This window comes from Jatropha curcas, chromosome 7, assembly GCF_041381405.1.
Source record: "Jatropha curcas cultivar XTBG-Jc1 chromosome 7, XTBG_Jcur_1.0, whole genome shotgun sequence".
Taxonomy (NCBI): Eukaryota; Viridiplantae; Streptophyta; class Magnoliopsida; order Malpighiales; family Euphorbiaceae; genus Jatropha; species Jatropha curcas.
Window position 1 is genome coordinate 29,900,108 of NC_143157.1, and position 23,659 is coordinate 29,923,766.

A 23,659-nucleotide genomic window follows, 5' to 3' on the forward strand; every position below is an offset into this window, starting at 1 on the left:
TTCAGCTTATTATTGACTGAACCAGAAATCGATGTTTAATTAAAGTCTACTGCCTTTTCAATCTGCCAAACTCACTTTTTGCTTGTACGTCTGGATTGCTGTGGATGAGCAGTGTGAATATGTGATGTCTTGGAAAATTTATTTATGGTTTTTTCTTATTTCTACAAAGCAGTGTGGACTGTGGCGGGTATGGTCCACCAAGCCAGCTTTGCAATGCCTTTTCAGTCTGCCAAACTCACCTTCTGCTTGTACTTCTGGGTTGTTGTGGATGAGCAGTGTGAATATGTGATGTCTTGGAAAATTTATTTATGGTTTTATCTTATTTCTACAAAGCAGTGTGGACTGTGGTGGGTATGGTCCACCAAGCCAGCTTTGCAATCTTGATATGCATGTTAAATTGCTTCCTTTGAGACATGTTTTCACATGGAGTAGCATATTGGTTGTTGGTTTACAAAGAGAGAAAGAACAACATATCTGCATCAAGCTTTGAAGGTGAAAAATCCTTCGACTCTACACTGTATATATATATATATATATATATATATAAGGAGGCCTTCCACTGAGAACCGGATCAAGTTTCAATCCTTGAGCAATGTCTTGATGATAGCTACAGTTACATCACAGAAATTCTGCAGAGACAAGACACAGAGATCAAATGAGGCGTTTCTTGCAGCTTTTGTCTATAAAATCGTTGCATTTGATTACTGATAGAAGAAACATAACAAAAAGAGATTGAAAAAGAAAAGTATTTCTCATTATAGAAGGATCAATGAACTTCTAATTTAGTGTTAAAGATGATCGCAGTATGCTGGATAAAAATTTTCAGATTAGAAAGAAAGAAATCAGATTAGGAAAAAGAAAATTGAGAGACTAATAACTGTTTCAGATTTGAATATCTGAAAGAGTTAAGACAACTTACAGACTCTATAAATAGAATTTTGTTCAAGGGAATGACAGTTGTTGAAAAAAACGGATCCTGAAAGAGGATCTGGCTCTTGATTGAAGACGTGATCTTATCACATGGAAGAAAGAAAAGATGAGAGAAAGGGAATCTTATGGCACATTTGATGCTTCTGTCTATCAAATTGTCATTAAATGGCTAAGGAATTGATTGGCTTATCGAATGACAACAAAAAGATGGTTTTTCAGAATAGCAATAACAAGAAACATGAAAGAGACATAAAACTACTCTTTCTGATAATGATCTTAATTGGTCTTCCCAATCTTGAATCATGCTTATGCTATGCTATTCTAAGGAATTTTCTTACATATCTCTACTTAAGGTAAAAATGAATTTAATTTCATTTATTTATTTGATTAACAGTTAATTAATTTTTTCTCACCATTTTTTTTTAAATGAAAGAAAAATGTTCATTATTGGGATATTGAATATTCAGTTTTGGCCACACTTAATACAAATTTCAATGTTGAGAAAATAATTAATAGCTTAATAAAATTTAGCTAAAAATTACACAATCATTAAATATTACTAGAAAAATAAAATAAAATGCATCTACACCCCACAACAGAACAAAAACAGAGCACAACAGAAAACAGAATATCCTTTACTCCATAATATACTATGCTAATCTACTCCTATAATAGAAGCTAACTATTAAGCTAAAATAAACCGAAATACAAAAATTCAACCCTTTTGCAATAACTTAAGAATGGCCACAGCAACATCACAAAGATTGCTAACAAGCTTGTTCCTGAAAGATAAAGGGGATTGATTTGAACCAGAGAAACTTTTTTCACAATCATCGGCTTGTTTGCCTGCATCAGATAATAAATAGCTGGTGAAACCAAAACGACCTCGCGTCAAGGCATCAATGGCTTGAGGAAGATTATACCTAACAACTGGAATATATAATTCAGCACAATTAGCTAATGGCTTCTGCAACTGAGGGTCTGCTCCTTCCTTGATTAGTCCTTGAATGTAACTTAAAGTATCAGTCGCATTGGATAGAATAAGATTAGCCAGTGTAGAGGCCACTGTTTTAACATCTGAAACAGGACTTTGAGGGTTTAAAGATGAAACACAAAGATCATAAAAAGGTGTCTTTTTGCATATTTGGTTAATTAAATCAGAACATTGAGTTTCTGGTAAAGAAGTTGAGAAGAGAAGAATGTAAAAAAGAATCATGGGCAGTGAAGCAATTGACGAGCTTTTCATATTTTTTTCTTTTTGCCAGAAACAGAGGAGAAGAAGAAGAAGAAGAAGAAGAAGAAGAAGAAGAAGGGAAGATTAATTATTAACTGAAGGTGGTTTTGTAAATTGTTATGTATGTGGAAATGAAGTCATATGTGCGTTGCCTTTTAAAGTGACAGCCTCAAATAATGTACATTAAAAAACTGTGGGCACTTTCTGTTACCAACCTTTGGTAGTTTGCAATGTTTGTTACTGTTGTCAGGTGATTTATGTCTTAGTTTCCTCGAATACACTAAAAAAAATTATATTATTCAAGTCAATAATTTAATAAATTTGAATTAACTGTCCGACCAATAAATTATATTTTTAAACAGATTTTACCCGTAAAATGAGATTACTCTTAATAGATTTTTACGAATATGGTATTTTTAAGTGAATTTTATCCGATTTTATACGAATATGGTTCTAAAATGAAATTAATGTAAGAAGGGAAATTATTATATTGGATTCTATGTGGCTTGTGATCGAAGAAGCAAGAAGATGCCAACTATATGTGAGGACTTGGAATAATAAAGCCAAAAGGACAAAGGAGTATGTGTCAAATGCACAGAAGAAGGCAGTTCGAGTGATATTATTTTATTAAAAAGAAATTATTCATAGTTGGTGAAGCCTTGAAGGGACTAGGGAGAGTTCAATCTTCAAAGTTAAAAAAGGACCCTTATTGGAGATCTAAATCTTGACCATGTCTGAGTTTGTGGTGCAGAATTGTTAATCTTTTTCTTCCTTTTTTTAATGAGGTGTTGTCTTTAGCGCTTGTCTAAGTTTAGTTTGTCGAAAAGAAAAAAAAAAAAAAAAAAATATTCTAACTCTGCCTCGTGAACTTCTAGAACCAACTATTGCCTCTTTCCGTATCTCACATTCGGAGAAAAAAACAGGAAAGGAACCACCGGTTTCCGACATTGCTTTGCACTTAGACGACAGCGTTTCAGTGTGTGACAAAAGCGACACCGTCATGACTGACTGAATAGAAAAAAGAATATAATAATATCGCACTAATTAGCTGTTACGGTAGTACTGACTAGGAATTAAAGCGAATGGTTTGAAGGTAAGGTAACGCTTCGCAGAAACTGAGGACATCCACCATGCATGACCTTACTGGTTGTAACAGTATTTTTTTTTTTTTTTTTTTTTTGTTGCACGACCTGTTGCATAAAATATACGAGGCTTTTCACTCAAACTAATCTCATTGATCGTAAAAATAAGTATTTGTCATCCGCTTAATACATCATTAGTTTTTTCAATTGAAGTATTTAATTTAACCAGAATGTAAATAATCTATTCTAAATTTATGATTCTGGCATTCAAATTCAGTACTCCACAGAGATAAAAAGCAAGTGATGATTTGGTTTTTTTGAATCTTTATCCTTGATAGAAGGCTTAAAGTTCTTCTCTTTACTATTAAGTTAATAGCACCATATCACAAGTCATTTCATTTTTACATACCAGAAGAAGAACTGATCTTATTTAATGTGAGCATAAAACCCATTAAAAACTTAGAGGCCTATGTGTGTGTGTGTATATATATATAGGTGCTCATCTTGAAGAGCTAGCTGAGGTATCATGAACAGAGAATTATATCAGAGCAAATTCCGGATAATGGCTGCAGCAACGGCACCAGTATCATGAACAAGTGTGTTATGTTTGGTGAGTGGAGAACTGCCATTGAAATTATCTTCACAATAGCTAGCCTCATAAGCAGCATCCATTGCAGCTGTTTCTGCAAATTTTGGGTCACCTTTCTCTAAAGCTTCAATGGCTACTGGAATATCTGCACTTAAAATACCAGTATCATATTTTCCAGCACAAAAATTCAATTCTTTTTAAGTCCTGGTTTACTTTGAAGCAGCTGGTTGATGACTTGTAGCGTTTCTGTTGCTCTGTTCTTTAAAACATCGACCATTATAAGTGCTAGCCCTCTAGTATCTGCTGTAGAGCTTCTACTGTCTGATTTCAGAGAAGTCACACACAGGTTATAGTTTGGTGTTCTCTTGCAAGTTTGTTCTATCAAATTAGCATCAGACTGCACAATACTAAAATAGGTTCCTAGCAAAACAATGGAGATAACAAGAAAATGATGAACAAGAAAGGTTGAATTGTTCTTCATCATTCAACTGGATTGAATTAGACTATGGCTATTTGAGAGGATTGTGTTTTAATGATTGCTAGTTTCTTAAGCCGCAGGCCTTTTATAACAGAGAGTTAGGTGTTTCTACTTTTAATTTTTTGTAACAGAAACATTGTATGTACCTAAAATTATTTGGCAATATATATGGATGTCTATTTTCTATTGGTTGTTTGGCAAAAGCAGTTGCGATATTTCCTTTATTTAATTTTCCCTAACATGCATTATAATTAATTATTATAACTTGAGAACCAAATTTTCACCAAAATAAAAAATTACTTATCAAGTAATTTAAATTTTCTTATAACAATTTAAATTTAATTAACTTAGTTTTTTTTATATAATATAATAGCATAAATGGTTTATATTACTAAAATATGAAAAATCAATTTTGGCTATTATAATAGTTAATATATTAATCATTATTTTAAAGCATTAATTATAATTTTAATATCTTTCTTTTTTTCTTTTTACTAAATTATATAAGCATATATAACTAATTTCATAGTTGCTTTTATTGGAAAAAAAAAATATTTCAATATATTTATGCTTTGCTAATATTCCTTAACAAATAATAATAATAAATTACATTTATTTTTTATAGAATAAGTTACGTGTAGGAAATAATTATAACCAATCAAAATAAATATTTATTAAAAATAATAATTAAATATATTATATGCTTACCATATTTAATATGTACCTTATATAATATAATATAATCAATCAAAATTAAATTATTTTTATTTTTTAACCAATAAATATATAATATATTATTGCCATACTATATTTACTATATACCTTGTTTAGTATCTATCAAATAGTTTACCATATTTTATTACATTACCATATATATATATAATGTGTATATATTAGCATCAAATAATATTACCATATAATTATCATTACTATATAATACGCAGATATATCATCATACAGAATTTGTTCTTCTTCTATAAAAAATTCTTCTAATAATTCCGAACCCAATCTTTTATTTAAATATATACATTACATATCTTATTTAATATTATATTATAAAATTTTGGCTTAAAAATGGCTGGTTCGAGTTATAATAAAAGTAAATCTGAATAGTATCATCAAAATTTATATATACGTTATTTGATAAATAATATAATTTATTATTTTATCCAATATAATTTTGATTTAAACAGAAAATTAATTACCTCTATTTTTTCGCCAATCAAATTAAAATCCTTAAATTTAGTAACGCGTTTTTGGTTATCTCAATATTCCCCATTATTTACACTTTATCTAATATTATATTATTCAATTATTTTACTAAGGGTCAACTTAATTGCGGTAGTTTAGTATAATATTTACATAATTTATAAATAGGAAGTTATTTAATCTATTATACATGTAAATTTTTTGTCAAATAAAATTCAGATTTAAATATAAAATTAATATAGTGAAATAGAATCTAAATTTAAACGGAAAAGTAATTCAATAGAATTTGTATTTAAATAGAAAATACATATAACCAATGAAAGTTAGGTTTTATTTTTTCAATAAAATAAATAAAAAACTTTAAAGATATTTTTGTCCATCTTTGAATTTAGTATGGGTGTTCTTGGCAATTCTAAGTTCTCTTCCCTATTTCCGCTATATATATATATATATATATATATATATATATATATATATATATATATATATATAATATTTTTCAGACTTTAGAATGTAAATAATCTTTTCTGAACTAATGATTTTGGCATTCAAATTCTATGCTCTGTAAGGATCAAGAAGCAAGTAGTGCTTTGGTTATTTGAATCTTTATCCTTGATAAAAGGCTTAAAGTTCTTCTCTTTAATATAACAACATATCACAAGTCATTTCATTTTTACATTCAAGATCCGTACCAGAAGAAGATCTGATCTTATTTACTAAAATACAAGGCAGAAAACCCATTAAAAACTTATAGGCCTGTATATATTTATGTATATGTATATATGTGTGGTGCTCATCTAGAAGAGGTAGCAGAGGTATCACGAACAGAGAAATATATCACAGCAACGGCCGGATAATAGCTGCAGCAACAGCACCTGTTTCATGGACAACTTTGTTATATTTGGTGAGTGGAGAATTGCCATTGAAATTCTCTTCACAAAAGCTAGCCTCATCCGCAGCATCTCTTGCAGCAGTTTCTGCAAATTTTGGGTCACCTTTCTCTAAAGCTTCAATGGCTACTGGAATATCTGCACTTAAAATTCCAACATCATAGTTTTCAACACAAGAACTCAATTCTTTTCTAAGTCTTGGGTTCCTTTTAAGCTCCTGCTTGATGACTTGTAGCGTTTCTGTTGCTCTGTTCTTTAATACATGGACCATTATAAGTGCTAGCCCTTGAGAATCTGCTTTAGTGCTTCTACTGTCTGATCTCAGAGAATTCACACACAAGTTGTAGTTTGGTGAGTTCTTGCAAGTTTGTACTATCAAATTAGCATCAGATTGCACAGTAACAAACTGGGTTCCTAGCAAAGTAACGGAGATAACAAGTAGATGATGAGCAAGAAAGTTTGAAGTGTTCTTCATTATTCAAGTGGATTGAATTAGACTGTGGGTATTTGAGAGGGTTGTGTTTTAATGATTGCTAGCTTCTCCAAGATTTGGGCCTTTTATAGAGATGTTTCTAACCCATCAAATCTAACTTTAACGGGATAAATATGTATGAATTTTCTAACCGTTGTTAGGCAAAAGCAGTTGTTAATTAATGTACCCACATGGCCATATTTCATTTAATATGCTCTTATTGTGATTTATTTGAGTTTGTATGATTAAAGGATGATGCTAAAACTGAAAAAAAGGAGCCTACCCCAATAATTTACAAGAAATAGGATGAGTGCTGCTCGAGACAACCTTCATCATTTTGCATTATGCGAGAAAAAGATAACAGGATGAGATAGAGACAGCTGCACGATGATGATCCTTCTTTTAAAGAGTGTGCTTGATTGACGGATTATGATTTGCCTTCTTTTGTCTATCTTTACTATAAGTATTGAAGGTGTTTATCCTTTTTAAGGGTTGGACACGAGAATAATTCATTTTACATCGAAAAGCAAAATTTTCATAACAGGATGAGATAGAGACAGCTGCACGATGATGATCCTTCTTTTAAAGAGTATGCTTGATTGACGGATTACGATTTGCCTTCTTTTGACTATCTTTACCATCTCTATTTGTACTTCATTTTAGACATTAAATTTAAAAAATTTCTCACTGATTTCCAAATCAATAATTGAGATCGTAAAGACAATGAATGATAAACCAACCATATTACTACAGATGTAAAAAGAAAAGATAAACAAAAAAAATATCCAAATCTCATTATCAACGCAATATCTGGACAATGGCTTTGGCAATACCAGAAGTTTCATGCACGATACTGTTCATATCAGTAAGAGGTGATTGTCCATTGAAATTGTCTTCACATAATTTGACCTCAAAATCTGCATCATCAAGACAAGCTTGAGCAAATTTAGGGACACCGTCCTCCAAAGCATCAATAGCTTGTGGGACATCTGCCCTTAAAATTGCATTATAATTGCTAGCACAATCACTTAAGGGTGGCTTTATTTCTGGGCGGCTTTCAAGCAGCTCTTTGATTCTGTTTAGCGTCTTTGTTGCCTTAGATTTCACTATTTTGACCATTATGAGAGCCAGTCCTTTGACATCTGCAGTGGCACTGTTAGGGTATGTGTATAGGGAAGAGACGCAGAGAGTGCGGTTTGGAGTTTTCTTGCAGATATATTCTATCAAAGTGGCATCAGATCGCACGGTACTGCAATGGATTAACAATGGAAGAATAATTGGGAGAAGGGATTGAGCAAAGGAAATAAGATTTGGGGAGATGAAAATGGGATTCTTCATCTTTTGTCATATGTAAGTGGAGAGAGATTGGAAGATGCCTTACGCTAAAGATGGTTTCTTTCCTTTATATACAAAAAATTTAAAGATAAAAAATAAAAAAAAAGCTGAAGGTACATTGTCATGTTGGCTCTACCGTCCTAGGGCATCGTTATTCAGCACCTAGCATAGGCCAAGGGTATCGTAGTATAATATTGACAAAAAAAAAAAACGTCAGTTGCGGAAGGACATGTTAAGTGTTAAAACTTCAGCACTTAATAATAATGTTAATTTTTCAAATTCAGAGGAGAAGAAAAGGGAAGAGAAGAGAGACGTTAGCCCTCAGGCCAAACTGTGTAATGGCTATATCCATTGACGTAGGACCAACTCAGATAAGGTAAAGGGTTGAGAAATGATATTATACAAAACAAATTTAGGCATAGGCATTATAAGCTTTAGTTAGTGTAGACTTTTAAAAAAACCTCCATCCACATCTTTAAACTGTGCCATAAAGCAACTTACATTTTGCCCTTACATTTCGCCAAGGCAGAATAGCAAAAGCAAAGTTAGAACCAGAACAAAATGGAAACCTGTAAAGAGTTAACTCCCAGCACTGGGGTACTTGGTGTCTCCATTAGTCGCCGCGTACCCAACAAAGTAGTTTGGTAGATGTTGCGAGTATGTTGGCGTTCTTTGCTCATTGTCAACTATCTTCCAATATGCCTTTGTGTTCTTCCCATTTGCATTATTGAACTGAGCATTCTTTGGTAGTTCAAATGCTTGCACGATTGATAACTCCATCTTTCTATGAATCCCATGGTAGCCACTATATAAATTCCTCAGGAAATCCTCCTCAACAAATTTTACATTCGTGAAACTACTCTTACTAGGATTCAGACCCCAATAGAAGACAACATTGGGTTCCAAGACATCCATATCAACGTATTCCATTGGGTTGGGATCACAAAAGCCCTGCAGCTCTTCAAGCTGCAGCAAGAAGAATCTCAAAGAGTTGAAAATGAGAAGCCAAATAAAAAGAATTATGAATAATTACCATCAGGTTAAATCAATTTCTCCCTAAAGCTTAGAAAAGATGCTATAGGTGTAGAATGCAAATACTAGACTTTGTTAAGTCATTGGAAATAGTGAGGTGCACACTACGGAAACAAAATATTCAAAATTCATGGTTCATCTTTCATTATAAATACAATCCATGTATCACCAGACACTGGTTAATATGAGGAGATACAAAATACTAAGGTATATCACTAGAAGGACATTCTATAAGCTCAGAACAGAGTTTTAAGAGGGCATAGGTTGACTAAGGTATATATACTTGTTTCCTGGCATTACAGGATATTTTGAAGCCAGATCCTGGTTGGAGTAGCATTTTTGAGCCTTTCCCTTATTCAAAGCAATATACTCGATTTGTCAAAATTTACCTTTCAGCTCCTGATCAAGATGAGCTGGGAGACTGGGTTGGTTGGGTGGAAATAGTGAGGTGCACACTACGGAAACAAAATATTCAAAATTCATGGTTCATCTTTCATTATAAATACAATCCATGTATCACCAGACACTGGTTAATATGAGGATATACAAAACACTAAGCCTTTATCTCAAACTAGTGGGAGTTTGGCAATATGAATCCTTTGTTACCATTTTCGTTCTGTTCAAATTAATAGCAAGAAATAAAGCCCAACAAATTCCCAAGATAGCTGGTAATCATCTAAAAGTTTGAATGCAATAAACTTACATAATATTGAATTAAATAAGTCAATACCTTAAGAAGCAGGCAGCGAAAACGTGACTTCACCCAACCAACCCAGTCTCCCAGCTCATCTTGATCAGGAGCTGAAAGGTAAATTTTGACAAATCGAGTATATTGCTTTGAATAAGGGAAAGGCTCAAAAATGCTACTCCAACCAGGATCTGGCTTCAAAATATCCTGTAATGCCAGGAAACAAGTATATATACCTTAGTCAACCTATGCCCTCTTAAAAACTCTGATCTGATCTTATAGAATGTCCTTCTCGTGATATTGGAATGGCAATCATGTGGACTACAAGGCAAACGAATAGGCATGAAGGACTGGGTCTCAATCACAGTTCTCCGTGCCCATACATTTGCCTCCACATAGGAAAAAACTATTAGGTAGAGTTCTATACAATAAAATTACAAGCAGATATACCTTAGTCAACCTATGCCCTCTTAGAAACTCTATTCTGATCTTGTAGAATGTACTTCTAGTGATATTGGAATGGCAATCATGTGGGCTACAAGGCAAATGAATAGGCATAAAGGACTGGGTCTCAATCACAGTTCTTCGTGCCCATTCATTTGCCTTGTAGTCCACATAGGAAAAAAGCATTAGGTAGAATTCTATACAATAAAATTACAAGCAGATATACCTTAGTCAACCTATGCCCTCTTAGAAACTCTATTCTGATCTTGTAGAATGTACTTCTAGTGATATTGGAATGGCAATCATGTGGGCTGCATGGCAAACGAATAGGCATGAAGGACTGGGTCTCAATCACAGCTCCAGCCGTTAGCATTCCATCTTGCAGCACCACAGGCGTAGGCCAAGGCCAAGTAGCAAATGTATTGAAGAAGTTTGATATCAGAGCACTCACGCTGGCATCTGGGTAATATTGACAAACAAAAGCTGCTAGAATAGCCAAATGAACTCCCCCAAGAAACCCATTTAGCTGCAAATAAGTGACAAAATACACATTCAAAATTTTGGAAAAAGTTCAACTGTCACATACACCAACAGAGGCAGGAGTAAAGCATGTTTGTGAAATCACTAATAAGAACATTAGACATACATTACCATACACTCCTCGCCTTTTGGCCCATAGTTTAACACATCGCAGCATTGATTGGAAATTCTGAAATACACAAGTAGAAAAATATTTCAAATGCGCAAAAATTGAAATTGTGCATCATCGCTGAGTTGGTTTTTCCTTGAGCAATCCAAAAGTTAAGAATAAGTCTTTGTGTTGAGGAGTTATATCAACATCTACCTCTAGTTTTGGAACAAGTTGACGAATCCATTGATTTGCACGTACGCCAGACAAACTCTTCCAACTAGTTTCATCAATATTCCTCAAAAAAAAAGGATTGAATACATCCACGTGCTGCAGTTAATAGACTCAGTAAGTCAACAATTCACATGATGAACAGGGAAAGAAAGACCTAAACATGAATAGAATACTGAAACAATTTAGAGGGCAAATCTTTCATGCATTATTGGAAACAAGGAAAATCAGTATTTGAAGGTAAAACATCAGAAACAGCAATCGAACTATCTATTGAATCTATAGCACAGAAGATTGCTGTAAACAATAAATTGAGAGAATTATTAAGATGATATCTATAGCAAATTTTTCATACGTACATCAGGTACAGCTAACACTTGAAGCTGAGCATAAGGAAGGTCAACTGAGATCCCGTCAAATTTGAACCGCATCAAAGGAACTTTTGCATCCTTCACGCAATGAATATCTGAAACTTCTGCTCTGCTTTTTAGCATGTTTCGCAGAACAATAAAAAAGTCCTCCTGCAAAAGTTATGTAATAAAATGGTGATAACACTTAACCTGATCCAAATGATAGAACTAAATGTGCAGGAAATAGAGAAACTTACAGCCATGGTGGCAAAGAAAGGTCCAACGCATAAAGCATCAATGTCAGACTCTGGACCATGAACCTGACTTAATAGAACAGACATTAGCAAAAAAGAATATCATGAATTTACAAAATCTCCATCTTCCATATGCCAGAATGAGTAGGAAAAGGCCTTCAACCTTTCAAATATAATACATTCCTACATGAAAGAATGTAACACAAGCATAACATATTTTCATGGACATTGAGCGCAGTTATCCACTATTATCAATTTTGAAGACAATTTGAACTGTTAAGGCTCGTCCAAAACATATTCCAAATTGAAATAAAGGAATAGGCTTGATTAAAAAAATGACTTACTCCGAGGCCATAGGATCCATATGTCAATATTGTGGCATGAGTGGCCGCAATTTCTTCTCTACAAAGTCGACGCTGCCAGGCAACCTTCTTAGCCCATGACACCACTATCTATAATTTGATAACACGAGTTTTTAAGCGATAAATTTCCACATTGCAACAATATTTAATAAAAATGCTCTTCTAAGAAACCTCCCTTTCACTCAATTTCTACCAAACAGGCGATGATAACCGATGAGAACTTTTTGATAGAGAAGACTAAACTGTCAGTCCTGTTCCTATAAGGAAACAATGTCTGACCACGCTACAACATTAAAAAAATAAAGAAAGAAACCAGAAGATTACCTTCTTGAGTTTCAAAATGACATTTTTCCTCTTCTCTTCCTCTTCAACAGATGGAACCAGACCCTCATTAGCCATGAACTAAAACATCAAAAACCCAACCACAGGTCAACCACATTGCCCAAACAAATACCGATCACGTAATCTTGGGAAGAAAACAATAAAAGAACGACAAAAAAAAAGGTACATTGCGAAATCTTGGGAAGAAAACAATGAAAGAACGAAAAAGAAAGGTACATTGCGAAATCTTGGGAAGAAAACAATGAAAGAACGAAAAAGAAAGGTACATTGCCAATTTTCTTTACCTTGAGAAGCGAAATAGACCTTTCCTCCTCCATCAGAATGAAGAAAGGAGGAGTAAAAACAAAGCCAAGACCAAGAGGAGAAACCACCGCGGCTGGTGGTGATGGTAGTGGTGGTAGATTGTGCGGAAAAAGAACCTGGCCGTGAAACCTAGGGTTTATCACACCAAACGACGGGTCTACAACCCCAAAGAAAGGATTAACAGGGGAAGAATCAACGAAAAGATAGCGAGAGACAACGTTTCTATGGTTTTGGTAAGCATTGGCTGCCATACACACCAAGCAACCTTTCCAATGGACGATTTCTGGTGGTAAGATTATATTGGGAAAGACGGAAAAGCCACGAAAGTGTTTTTTACTTTTGCTCGTTCAAGGTAGAAGACCCGCAAATTTAAATGGAATGGAAAACCGAAAACCGAAAACGGTGACTCTGTTTCGTCCGGTTATGGTATTGTGTCTTCAGTTCTGAACTTGCAATTGCGAGGGTGTCCTGGGAGTTAACGACGTGTGGAAATGCTTTTATAAGACTCTCTGCGTGGCGGAAAAGTGTGATTGGTCAGTGTCTGTTTTCCTTAATTGACAGGCCACGTAGCCACTCTACTATGGGCCTTCTCGGCCTACTAGACAACAGTTGAACTTCCGTATGGTAGTTTTTCTGTCCAATAGTAGTTTTTGTTTTTCGTTGTTTTTCCTTTTTTTATTCCGCACACGCACAGTGGATATTCGCTTTTATAATTATTTTATCATGAATCCCTAATTTGTCCTTTTCTTTATGGGAAAAAAAATACTTAATTTGTCTTTCTTATTAATAACATGGTGCAATTTCAAAATAAAATCTACGATCACAAAATATTAATTTATTTTAAATTTTCCCCTCTCAAAAAATTTTATTTTAAATTTTTATGGCTAATTAACTTAAATAACATCGTGGATTACAAAATAAATAACATCTTCAAACTTTAACTCAAAATTTATATTTTCAATTACTTTAAAAATTAAATTTCAACCGACGAAATATCTATAATAAGTTTAAGATCAAATTCAACATTTATCCCTTTTTTATTTTCACTGATGTAACATTCGTCCATAAATATATTATCGTATTTTGCTTATCATGTTCCATTTTGATAATTTAAATTCAGTCTCTTTATTTATCTTATATATTCAATGTAAGTCCAAAATCAAAATTTGAATTTAACCCTCCAATTTTTTTTTTTATTTTGTTTATGATAGTTCCAAATAAAAAATTATCGGAAATTAATAAAATTTGTTTAAACAACAAAGATATACTCAAAATTAAATGGTCTATTTGACCCGTAATTATATTCTTAATTACATTGTAATTAAACTAGTCAAATGGTTTGCAGTGGTAAATACTTGCACGTTACCCCATTGCAGAAGAGTGGTGGGAAACTAGCTTCCGCACCAAAACCTGACCAGTTCAAGGGGAATTAGGCAGGAGGAGTTGGGGAAAAGAAGCTAAATTGAAGCAAACAAACAAACAGAAAAAAGGAAAAAAGATCAAACGGATAAGCATCCCGAAATGAAAATTTATTATAATATAAAAATTCTAAAAGTTTCTGGGCAAAGGATGTTAGATCCTGGAAAATTAAGCGGCTATAAATTTACATATATACAAAAAGAATCTATTGGTAGAGAGAGAGAGAGAGGGGGGGGGGGTGTTTCGATAACTCATCAGAGAGTACAACCGCAAAAAACAAAGAAGTAACAAAGCATGGCAACTAAAGCTACAGACTCCAATACCGTAACGAAAGTCCATACCACATCATCGATAGAGAAATCGAACCACCTGAAACTCTGTAGACTCCACCTCGTCGTGAGATACGAAAAATCGAAATCCGGCCACCGGAAGATTGATGTTCGCAATGAAAATCCAAATTCCGGCCAGCGGATAGCCGAAACGTAGCGCATCGGACACATATTGCCGCTCCGCTCGAATCGAGCGATTATCGTTGATGTGATGTTCCAGAAAATGGAGAGTAGGAATTAGGATTTGGATTTAATTATTAGTGGGAAATGGTTTGGTACGTTAAGCGGATTTTCTTAAATTGTTATACAGCAACACACATACCACGTGGTTGTGTGTAGGATTTGACTCTCAAGTCTCAAACAATACTTAGCTGTTAATTAATTGGGCCAATGAGCTTATCCCACGTCACTAAATCAATTGAATTGCAATAGTGATTACTACTGTTAAATGCTACTATACAGAAGCAGGGTTGTGAAGAAATATAGCTGTCAATTCCGTTTTAATTATCTGTTCTCAATTTATACAAAATAATGACAAACTTCAAATCATAAAACCTCAAAAATTGGCCAATTCACCTCCATGTATAAAATAAAAAAATCTTATAAAATTACAATAAATAGTTTAATATATAAAAATTAAAAATTGGATTAATACAAATTTAACACGTAGAATAAATATTTTTTAAAAAATTATTATTGACATAGAAAGATATGCATCATCAAAATCCATAACTTTACGAGTAAAATAAGTCTATCTTAAAGTTATAGGTATGATAAAATTTTGAACAAAAAATATAAAGTGTATTTATCCTTTGAAATTTAAAAATAAAAAATCCCATATTAAAAGTTTTTAAAAAATCATTTTATTGTCTTAATTTCTTTTATGGAAAAAGGTATTTGATAAAGCTCTATTTTTCAATTTTCTTGAAAAATTTTTATAAAAAAATTTATTTTCTACAAGTAAGTAGCCCTTCATTCTCTTTTTCTATTGTTATTTATTTTCTTCCTTCTTTTATTTTTCCCTTGTATAACCAAAAGGATAACCGAAATTACAAATCCATTACAATTGGAGCCCAACACGAAGCATAAGGAAAATAGTCATGAAGCGCCCACTAGGATGGAACCTTAACCAACCTTCCAAGATTCTCACTGGCCCGATTCGGAAATTGAAATAGTGGGCTGCGATCCACTAGAATTATCCAGAAAAGAGGAACCCTAACCCTAGATGCCCAACCGCTTTCTTGCACGTGACAACTAGCTGACTCGAGAAAACGAGTATTGAGGCGCCGCAATGACCCTATCTCTTCAAAAATGCACATTCTCTTGTCTACACCGTCCGATCTCATTCCACGTCATCAATCCGCGTGAATCCAAATTTCAACGGCTCAGATCAAGTTGCAGAGCTACTGGTACAACGAACGAAGAAGCTCCTCCTTCCTCTGTCTCTCTTTCCCAATTTCTGATTTTAAATTTTTTTCCAGGAAAAAAAATATTTTCTCGAGAAAAGTCTGTATACTATTGCTTTAATTTTGGTAGCTTTTTGAGTTTTGAACATGAAAGCCATGGAACAAAAAGGAGAAATTTTCGAAGAGGAGAAGGATATTAGACTCTTTAATGAAGAGGAAGAAACAGACGACGAGACTGAAACAAAGGAAGGTGTAGAAGCCGAAGAGGAAGAGGAAGAAGATGACGACGACGACGAAGATGGTGACGACGATGATGAAGACGACGACGTCGACGACGATGATGGAGCCGGAGCCGAAGACGAAGAAGACGACGATGAGGTGCAGGTCTTACACTCGTCTGGTGGGCCACCGGTTCAGGCGGCAGACGATGATGAGGACGAAGACGACGAAGACGAGGACGAAGACGATGATGGTGAGGGCGGCGACGACGACGACGATGACGACGATGATGAGGAAGACGAGGAGGATGAAGATGCTGAAGAGGAGGTAACACATACATAAAACAAAATCGATCCTTTTTACACATACTTATTCGTGCACTTACTGAAATCCATTTTATTTCCCCAAAATTTAGTTATTAGTTTGATATATCTAATTTATATTAAGATAAAGATAATTTTAGTTCAGATCTACGTTAAAATGAAGTACATGTTTGTGCAAGTTTCTGTCTTTTATTTTATTTTTTATTTTTTTTGAACAGTTTCTGTCTTATGTTTAAATAAACTGTTAAACAAGATTAGTTTCTTCAGTTACTTTACTTGTTCTTTTGTTTAATGTAAAAGGACTTTCCTTTTTTGCTTTTCTTCCCAGATCTGTTATTTTGGTGAAATTTATTTTATAAATTTTCATAGTACGTCTGCTGTTTTATCTTTGGCTTCGCTGGAGTAGAATTCTTTTTGTTTGAACGGTGGGCAGTCTATGCAGATCTTCAAATTTTATTATTGATTTTTCAATTTCATATAAATTTTGACTGATTTGGTGCATATTTTTGCCTTCTTTTTGTTATTTTTTTTTTTTACAAATTATTTCTTGTTATTTTTTCAATCCAAATATTGGCTTCACCAATCACCAGCCTTTCAAGATTCTTGGGCCTTTTAGTTTGTGGGTAAATATGTGATGCGGTGAATGTGTTTTTACCTATTTGTAATTGGGAAATTGTTTATAGTTATGGCTGCAGTGAAGTTCATGCTACTTACACAACTTTGTTTCTTTTGCCCTCTGGAAACCAAGGCAGAGTTTATATGCTTTTATCTGAACTGCCAAAAAAGTAGTCAAACAACATATTTTGTTCGAATTGTTTTTTTTTTGAACTTGGGTCATTTTTCATGATAGATTAGGCAAGCAGATATGTTTAAACTGAGTTTGTTTTAGCTTAATCTCGATGCTTTATGTAGAACATACTAGGAACATAATGAATGAGTTGGGAGTTTGTAGATAAAATATCTTGTTTTTATTAAAATCTTGATGCTTGAATGTTGTTAGCATAATCTTCATGCTTTATTTAGAATCTATTCTGGACTTCACAAATGAAGTTGGACTTTGTAGTTCAAATCTCTTGTTTCTATTTACATATCTTTATATTTCATTTGCTGATAAAAATTACCAAATGAACTAACTTGCTTCTACAATAGTTTATGTTGTTCTAATTGTGTTTGCTATTTGGTGTGTGTGTGTGACCACATTGACTCTGTTCTGGCTCTTGCTGTCAATTTTATATGGATTAATATTGATGTACAGGAGGACATGGGAACCGAATACCTGGTTCGACCAGTAGGTCGTGCTGAAGATGAGGAGGATGCTAGTGATTTTGAACCAGAAGAGAATGGAGAGGATGAGGATGTTGATGAGGAAGGTGAAGATGATGGAGAAGATGGGAAGGTGGAGGCTCCAGCAAAGAGGAAGAGGTCGAATAAAGACGACTCAGATGACGATGATGATGGTGGTGGTGGAGAGGATGATGAGAGACCATCCAAGCGATAGGGCTGGGACCCTTCTTGGGTTGAGGAATGACCATTAACATATAGGTCGATCTCTCTATCCCTCTCTCTTAAACCCATCTCATCTTTGTAGAAAGAAGGATAGGATATGCTTATGGATTATGTTTTTGAATCCTGTATGATTAATTATCAGTACTTTTTAGGATTATATGTTTAATTTGGTAAATGCGGGTGGACGGTTTGAATAACTATTTTGAAGACAATTGGATTAGATTTTCTGTAAGTTATGATCTTAGCTAAGCTGTGGACATTTAATACTCAATGTTTAGGTTGATTGCAGGCTTCCTTTTATATTGAAAACTTAAATCTGTGAAATGGTTGCTACAATGATGGATGATGACGATGATGATGAGTTTGATATTTCCTTTGGATGATTGGCCAGTCAGAGTGGGATTCTGATAGCGATGATCCTAGAAATTATCTTTTTTATTTATATATATATATTTTCACTTCAATCCAATCCTGGTAATTATCCACCAACGAGAGTGACGGGAACGAACTGAAATTGGCAGAAACAATTTAATTTTTAGGTAACAGAGAAATAAAATTTTCCTGAAGCGTAAAAATTGGTTAGGTTGCCAATGCCTGGAATTTATTGCATTTCTTTATTCCATTAGTGGTCCAAAACCAGATGCTGATTGGTACGATTTCACTGACTAAATTTTTTCTTAAACAGATGGCGTCCGCCGCGAGCGAGAAAATGGAAAACAGATAGATAGCGTAGGATTTTTGCACGGATCTCGAGATAACGAGAAGTTGAAGAGACGCCAAGAATTTATCGTCTCTTTGGAAGGTCGTACGACGGAACAGAGATTGTTCTGTACGGTGTTTGTTTGCACTAGAAAGAAATCTATCTGTCCGTCCATGCCGTTTGATCAAATGATCTCACATCGTGTGATGACATGATGGGTGGCTCCCATCGAATATGTGATTTCGCTGGAGTCACGGATGAACATTCACATCCAGACTGGATTTTGTCGCGAGTTCAGAGGAACTCCTTTTTACTTAAAAGAAATAAAGAAATATAATTCTTTCAAAAATCATACGGCATTATTAGTTTTATTTATGATTTTCTCTTTAACGTTTCCAACTGAAAAACCAAGTATTCTAAGAAATGCTACTATCTTTTATATATATAATATAAAAAAAAAAAGTCTAATTTCAACATAAAATAAGATCAAAGGCACACGATGGTTTACACGCAAATACATTTCAACTATTTTCAGCTAAAATTTGAATCCTCCTGAGGGAAGGCTAGGCTGGTTCGTTCCAAAGCTCAAGCTTCCATCAATGCCATCTGCAATATCCTGGTCTGGGTCCTCTTCCTCGATCCAATACCTTTCCAGAATCTTCACAACTTTTTCATAGATCTCCTGGTTATCATGGTTCTGCAGATTTTCAATTTTATCTAACCCATCACAGTCCTCGATCATATGTCTATAGACATTGACTTGGGTATTGCCTGACTCCTTATCAGTCTCACCGATCTTCAGAATATTCTCTAGACCTTCAAGGCATACTGTTATAATTCTTGGATCAGGACAAGCCAAGAGATCACAGAGTGGCTTTATGCAGCCTCGGCTCACCAAGTGTCTGAACAAACCACCAAGTTGAACATAATTAAGTGGCAAGATGAAAGTAACAAAATAAGTCTCAATACAGAGAGCTTGGAAAGATTAGTGCGAGTAGGCAGAAAGGATAGGCAAAGACATACTGAATCTGTTCTTGGGTTCCCCCAGAAGTGGCATTGGAAATTGCCCATGCTGCCTCCTTTTTGACTTCAAATTCAGCATGTTGTAGCAAGTGTACGAGAGGAGCAATGATGTTTGCATCAATTATAGCCTATCGAGATAAAAAATTGTATGAAAATATATACAGTAAGAGAATTGAATTGAAAAGAAGGCAGAAAAGCCACACGAATCAAGCATGCAACATAAAATGTACATTACTTCCATGTATTACCTGAATTTGATTTCTATTCCCAGCAGTGATATTTGAAATTGTCCAACAAGCTTCTTTCTTGATGCTCTTCTTGTAGTTTTGAGTAAGAAGTTGGTAGAGACAAGGAAGCCCTTGGTTGTCAATTATACACTGGAAGTAAACTTCATGAATCAATTTTTATCATGATGAAGGATAATTGCCATGATATAAATTTACTTGGCATGTGCAAACAAAGCATGATGCAGCAATCTGTAGATATTTTCAATGCTTCCTTCCTGTGCATACAATACTACACCCGCTGAATGGCAAGAGTAAAAATATAGTACTGAATAAATACCTGGGTCTGGGCATCATCACCCGTGACAATGTTTCCTGCAGTTCGAAGTGCAGGTACAAGGACTGTTGTTGATGGATGACTGCAAAAGAACAACTTAGGTTAGCAATATATATCATGCTATTGATTGATTATAACCCAATGGAAGCAAAAAATACTGTGATAACTAACCATAAATTGTGTATTCAAACTACATCATTCCATAGAAAATCCTATTTGCTGATTTTACATCAAATACACAAACACAAAGCTCCAACGTAAAACCAGAAGAGAGAGAGAAATCTAGATGAGGAAGTTACTAATTAACTGTCACAAACAGAAGGTTTTAAAATATTAAGGATGTTATCTACTAATGTTGCAAAATTATCAATCACTGAGTGTGATAGGGTTGAAGAGATAACATTTTCAATAAAGCTGAGCATGTAAACATAATCTTACAGTAGAAGCTCTACAAGTCGTGGAGAAATGCCTGCCTCTATCACAGCCTGAATTTTGTCATTTGTGCCATCAGAAAGATAAGAAAGTGCCCAGCAGGCATCAGTTAACACTTCATCATCAGTTGAGTAGATAAGGTGTTGAAGGGCTGACAATGCAGGCCTAACCTGAATTTTTTTAAAAAAAATTATCAGATTCTATGATTTTATTGCTATATTATGGTAAAGCATTTACTAAATACACTTAGATACACTTGATTTCATGCGTGCATCCATCCAAGGCTATTCCCAGAAAACAAAACAAAATAATAATAATAATAATAATAATAATCCTCACCTGCTCAAATGGAGCTGGTGGCTTTCCACGGCAAAAATTTGATAATGTCCAGGTAGCATTCCGTAGCATTGATAGTTTTGAGCGCTCGTTGAATTGTGCAAGTAATGACATTAGAGCGCCATGACTAAGAACAAGATCCCTACAACTAGGAGAGTCACCAGCAACATTGCCCAGTGCCCACACTGCCTGCTTATTTGGTAATTGGCAATTCAAAAGGGAATGAGACAAGTTCACTGATGTTTAAGCGAATAGAGAGTTCAGAAAACATATGCATTTCAACTCAACCTGTTCTCGGACATCATCATTTGCAGAGCCAAGAAGTTGCACAAATTTGGGTATAGCACCATGGTCTATAACAACTCGTGTGTGTTCTGATGTCCCAGACACAATATTTGTTAATGCCCAAGCCGCCTCAAACTGATAATGAAGGAAAAATCAAATCTTGATGATAAATTGAGAAAATAAATTCTCTGCGTGACAGATATAGGTCACATAGAAGAAGGAGAAATAGTTTTGATTTATCCATACTTGCAGCTGAGGCAAATCATGCTTATCCAGGAACTCCACAAAGCAAGGAACAACACCTGCTTTTATGACCTCATCGATGGGAGGGCAGCGCTCTGCATAATTACACAGATAACCATTCAACAGGTTAACTAGAAAGACAAAAGAGACAGCCTGAAAGAGGAGGTTGGAGCAGGGGAATTCATTGCATGGTTAGTTTACACACCAATTGACAATAGCTTTCTGAACTGAGTGGTAGCTTCCAACTGTAGGGTAGGGTTGTCTGACAATACTCCTTGTACCATTGCAGATAGATTTTCCAACTGCCATCAATGCTGAGAATTAGAACAACTAATGAAATTTCATTCTAAAGGTGGAAAAAGGGGAAGAAAAATGGAATAGTTGCTCAAAAGAAAAAATGGTTGGGTTCTTTTGATTCTTGCACTTTGGGTAGCAGTAGTAGTCAATCGCTAATCAGCTAGATAATCTAAGACAGACAAACAATTGAACTAGTCTAAATTGACTAGGTGAGAATGATAAACCTAAAATCTCACAACCTAAAACTTCTGCTTTTCACCATTTTCAAACCCCATCAATCAACCTAGAAATAATGCAGCATTGCAGATAAAATCAAAACCACAAAGCTTGAAACTTTAATTTAGTAAACTAAACACTGGCATGCATAAAAATGGGAACTTTTTGAAAAATAAATATTAAGAACCTTTTTCTCGATCCCAGCATTAAGGTCATTTGAATTCTGAGATTGAAGAAGAAGCCCTTCTCTCCTTTTCTTAAGAAGACTGTCCTCTCGCTTGCTCTTCCTGATCTCAACCAAATTGTCCTCTCTTCTTCGGCGAGCCTCGTCTCCATCGACGCCACTCTTGTACGATTTCTTTCGCGACTCAGTACGCGAACTGGGTCTGAGTGACATTGCTCTTTCTCTACCAAAAACTCCGTTCAGTGAAAGTCCTCTCCTCAGTCAAAGCGAAGCAAAGATTCAAGTCCAGCTCCCAACAGAGAGACAGAAATCTGGCCAATAATTGCGGGGTGCTACACTGAGCGAACAAGGAAGAGAAAGGCTATTTCGGTTCTAATTTTCTTGTTGAAGCCTTGAAGGGTTACATAGAATATAGAAATTATCTTAAAGTGCCTTCAAAGTTCAAGCCTTTTTGCGAGTGGCGATTAGGGGATTTGTATTGTGGAAGTCACATGACTGAGTAGGCTGTATTTTTCTTTCTTTAAAATAGACTATAAAAATGCTAGTAAAATTTATCTTCTTATTGGTTTAGTAATTTGTATTATTTTTCCTTGCCAACATTAGTGTGTAGTTTAATCCAAAATTGCAAAGAGAAAGTAACGGCTATTGCTATGGTTGGTTGAAAATTTGGAAAGAAAGGAAACGCAATGCAATGAATGAGAATTGACCAACGAGTCTTTGAATGAGAAGTTCCGCACTCTTCCATTTATGCAAGGTTAAGAATTCAATTTTCGTTGATAAATAAAACATTTGTTGAAAGTATTATAATTTTTAATAGATCAACCCTGAAATATCTATGTTTAATAAATATAAAAAGAGTATTGGCCAAAATAGTATCTAAAGCTATCAAGTATTTAGTGTAAATTTCAATTGATATATTTGTAATTAGATATAGGTCTTTATACAAAGCGACAATCTTTCATATTGATAGATTAATAAATGTATTGAAAATATAAGATTTACATGAACGTGTTTAAAATATATAACGTAACACCCGATTCAGACAATAACTCAAATTCATATAATACACGTACAAACTTATTTTGTAAAGGCATATTGAATCGATCATATCCTTATTGTTCCAAAAACTATCTTTATATTCTTTTTTTTACCTCTATCACATATTAATCAAATATTGAAATAAAAGATAAATGTTTTGTTTATGATAAATCAAGTCTAGTTTGATTTCACTAGATAACGACCAACCTTTGAAGAGGACTAGAGGCACATTAATTGACAAAGTAGTCCAAGAACGATGATATTTTCAAAGATATTGACCCACCGAAAA

At 34.3% G+C, this 23,659-nt stretch overlaps 6 protein-coding genes and 2 pseudogenes across 8 annotated transcripts; 1 reads left to right on the plus strand and 7 right to left on the minus strand.

Moving 5' to 3' along the window:
• Positions 1 to 1,425: 1,425 nt before the first annotated feature.
• LOC105643685 (Plant invertase/pectin methylesterase inhibitor superfamily protein) lies at positions 1,426 to 2,322 on the minus strand. The gene has a single exon (XM_037636414.2). The coding sequence runs from the start codon at positions 2,174 to 2,176 to the stop codon at positions 1,646 to 1,648; it is 531 nt and encodes a 176-aa protein (XP_037492342.1). The 5' UTR covers positions 2,177 to 2,322; the 3' UTR covers positions 1,426 to 1,645.
• A 1,255-nt stretch (positions 2,323 to 3,577) lies between these two features.
• On the minus strand, positions 3,578 to 4,382 carry LOC149495164 (cell wall / vacuolar inhibitor of fructosidase 1-like). Its single transcript, XM_089724246.1, is given in 2 exon segments — positions 3,578 to 4,028; positions 4,031 to 4,382. Coding segments are annotated over 2 exon segments (528 nt in total). The 5' UTR covers positions 4,320 to 4,382; the 3' UTR covers positions 3,578 to 3,789.
• A 1,752-nt stretch (positions 4,383 to 6,134) lies between these two features.
• LOC149495166 (cell wall / vacuolar inhibitor of fructosidase 1 pseudogene) lies at positions 6,135 to 7,023 on the minus strand (annotated as a pseudogene). Its single transcript, XR_016321776.1, has one exon. The product of XR_016321776.1 is annotated as a cell wall / vacuolar inhibitor of fructosidase 1 pseudogene (transcript).
• On the minus strand, positions 6,135 to 8,400 carry LOC149495165 (cell wall / vacuolar inhibitor of fructosidase 1 pseudogene; annotated as a pseudogene).
• Positions 8,401 to 8,616: 216 nt separating this feature from the next.
• On the minus strand, positions 8,617 to 13,342 carry PAPS3 (poly(A) polymerase 3). Its single transcript, XM_089724131.1, has 10 exons — positions 12,835 to 13,342; positions 12,533 to 12,610; positions 12,191 to 12,298; positions 11,850 to 11,912; positions 11,602 to 11,763; positions 11,228 to 11,341; positions 11,030 to 11,092; positions 10,610 to 10,909; positions 9,982 to 10,146; positions 8,617 to 9,185 (listed from the first exon to the last, which is right to left on the minus strand). Exons 1-10 carry the CDS (start codon positions 13,102 to 13,104, stop codon positions 8,799 to 8,801), a joined length of 1,710 nt encoding a protein of 569 aa, XP_089580257.1. The 5' UTR covers positions 13,105 to 13,342; the 3' UTR covers positions 8,617 to 8,798.
• A 1,019-nt stretch (positions 13,343 to 14,361) lies between these two features.
• Positions 14,362 to 14,919, minus strand: LOC149495168 (uncharacterized). The gene has a single exon (XM_089724226.1). It carries the CDS (start codon positions 14,770 to 14,772, stop codon positions 14,527 to 14,529), a length of 246 nt encoding a protein of 81 aa, XP_089580352.1. The 5' UTR covers positions 14,773 to 14,919; the 3' UTR covers positions 14,362 to 14,526.
• Positions 14,920 to 15,933: 1,014 nt separating this feature from the next.
• Positions 15,934 to 20,075, plus strand: LOC105643570 (nucleolin). 2 transcript variants are annotated; one of them, XM_020683015.3, is made up of 3 exons: positions 15,934 to 16,553; positions 17,805 to 18,091; positions 18,741 to 20,075. In XM_020683015.3, the coding sequence occupies exons 1-2, from the start codon at positions 16,155 to 16,157 to the stop codon at positions 18,045 to 18,047; spliced, it is 642 nt and encodes a 213-aa protein (XP_020538674.1). In that variant the 5' UTR covers positions 15,934 to 16,154; the 3' UTR covers positions 18,048 to 18,091; positions 18,741 to 20,075. The 2 variants fall into 2 exon arrangements, with proteins under 2 accessions (XP_020538674.1, XP_012084118.1); XM_012228728.4 differs by lacking the exon at positions 18,741 to 20,075 and having other exon boundaries at positions 15,937 to 16,553; positions 17,805 to 18,379.
• Positions 19,170 to 22,820, minus strand: LOC105643571 (importin subunit alpha-4). Its single transcript, XM_012228730.3, has 10 exons — positions 22,336 to 22,820; positions 21,841 to 21,937; positions 21,639 to 21,730; positions 21,396 to 21,527; positions 21,111 to 21,296; positions 20,778 to 20,941; positions 20,343 to 20,421; positions 20,027 to 20,155; positions 19,779 to 19,906; positions 19,170 to 19,657 (listed from the first exon to the last, which is right to left on the minus strand). Exons 1-10 carry the CDS (start codon positions 22,543 to 22,545, stop codon positions 19,291 to 19,293), a joined length of 1,584 nt encoding a protein of 527 aa, XP_012084120.1. The 5' UTR covers positions 22,546 to 22,820; the 3' UTR covers positions 19,170 to 19,290.
• Between the last annotated feature and the right edge of the window lie 839 nt (positions 22,821 to 23,659).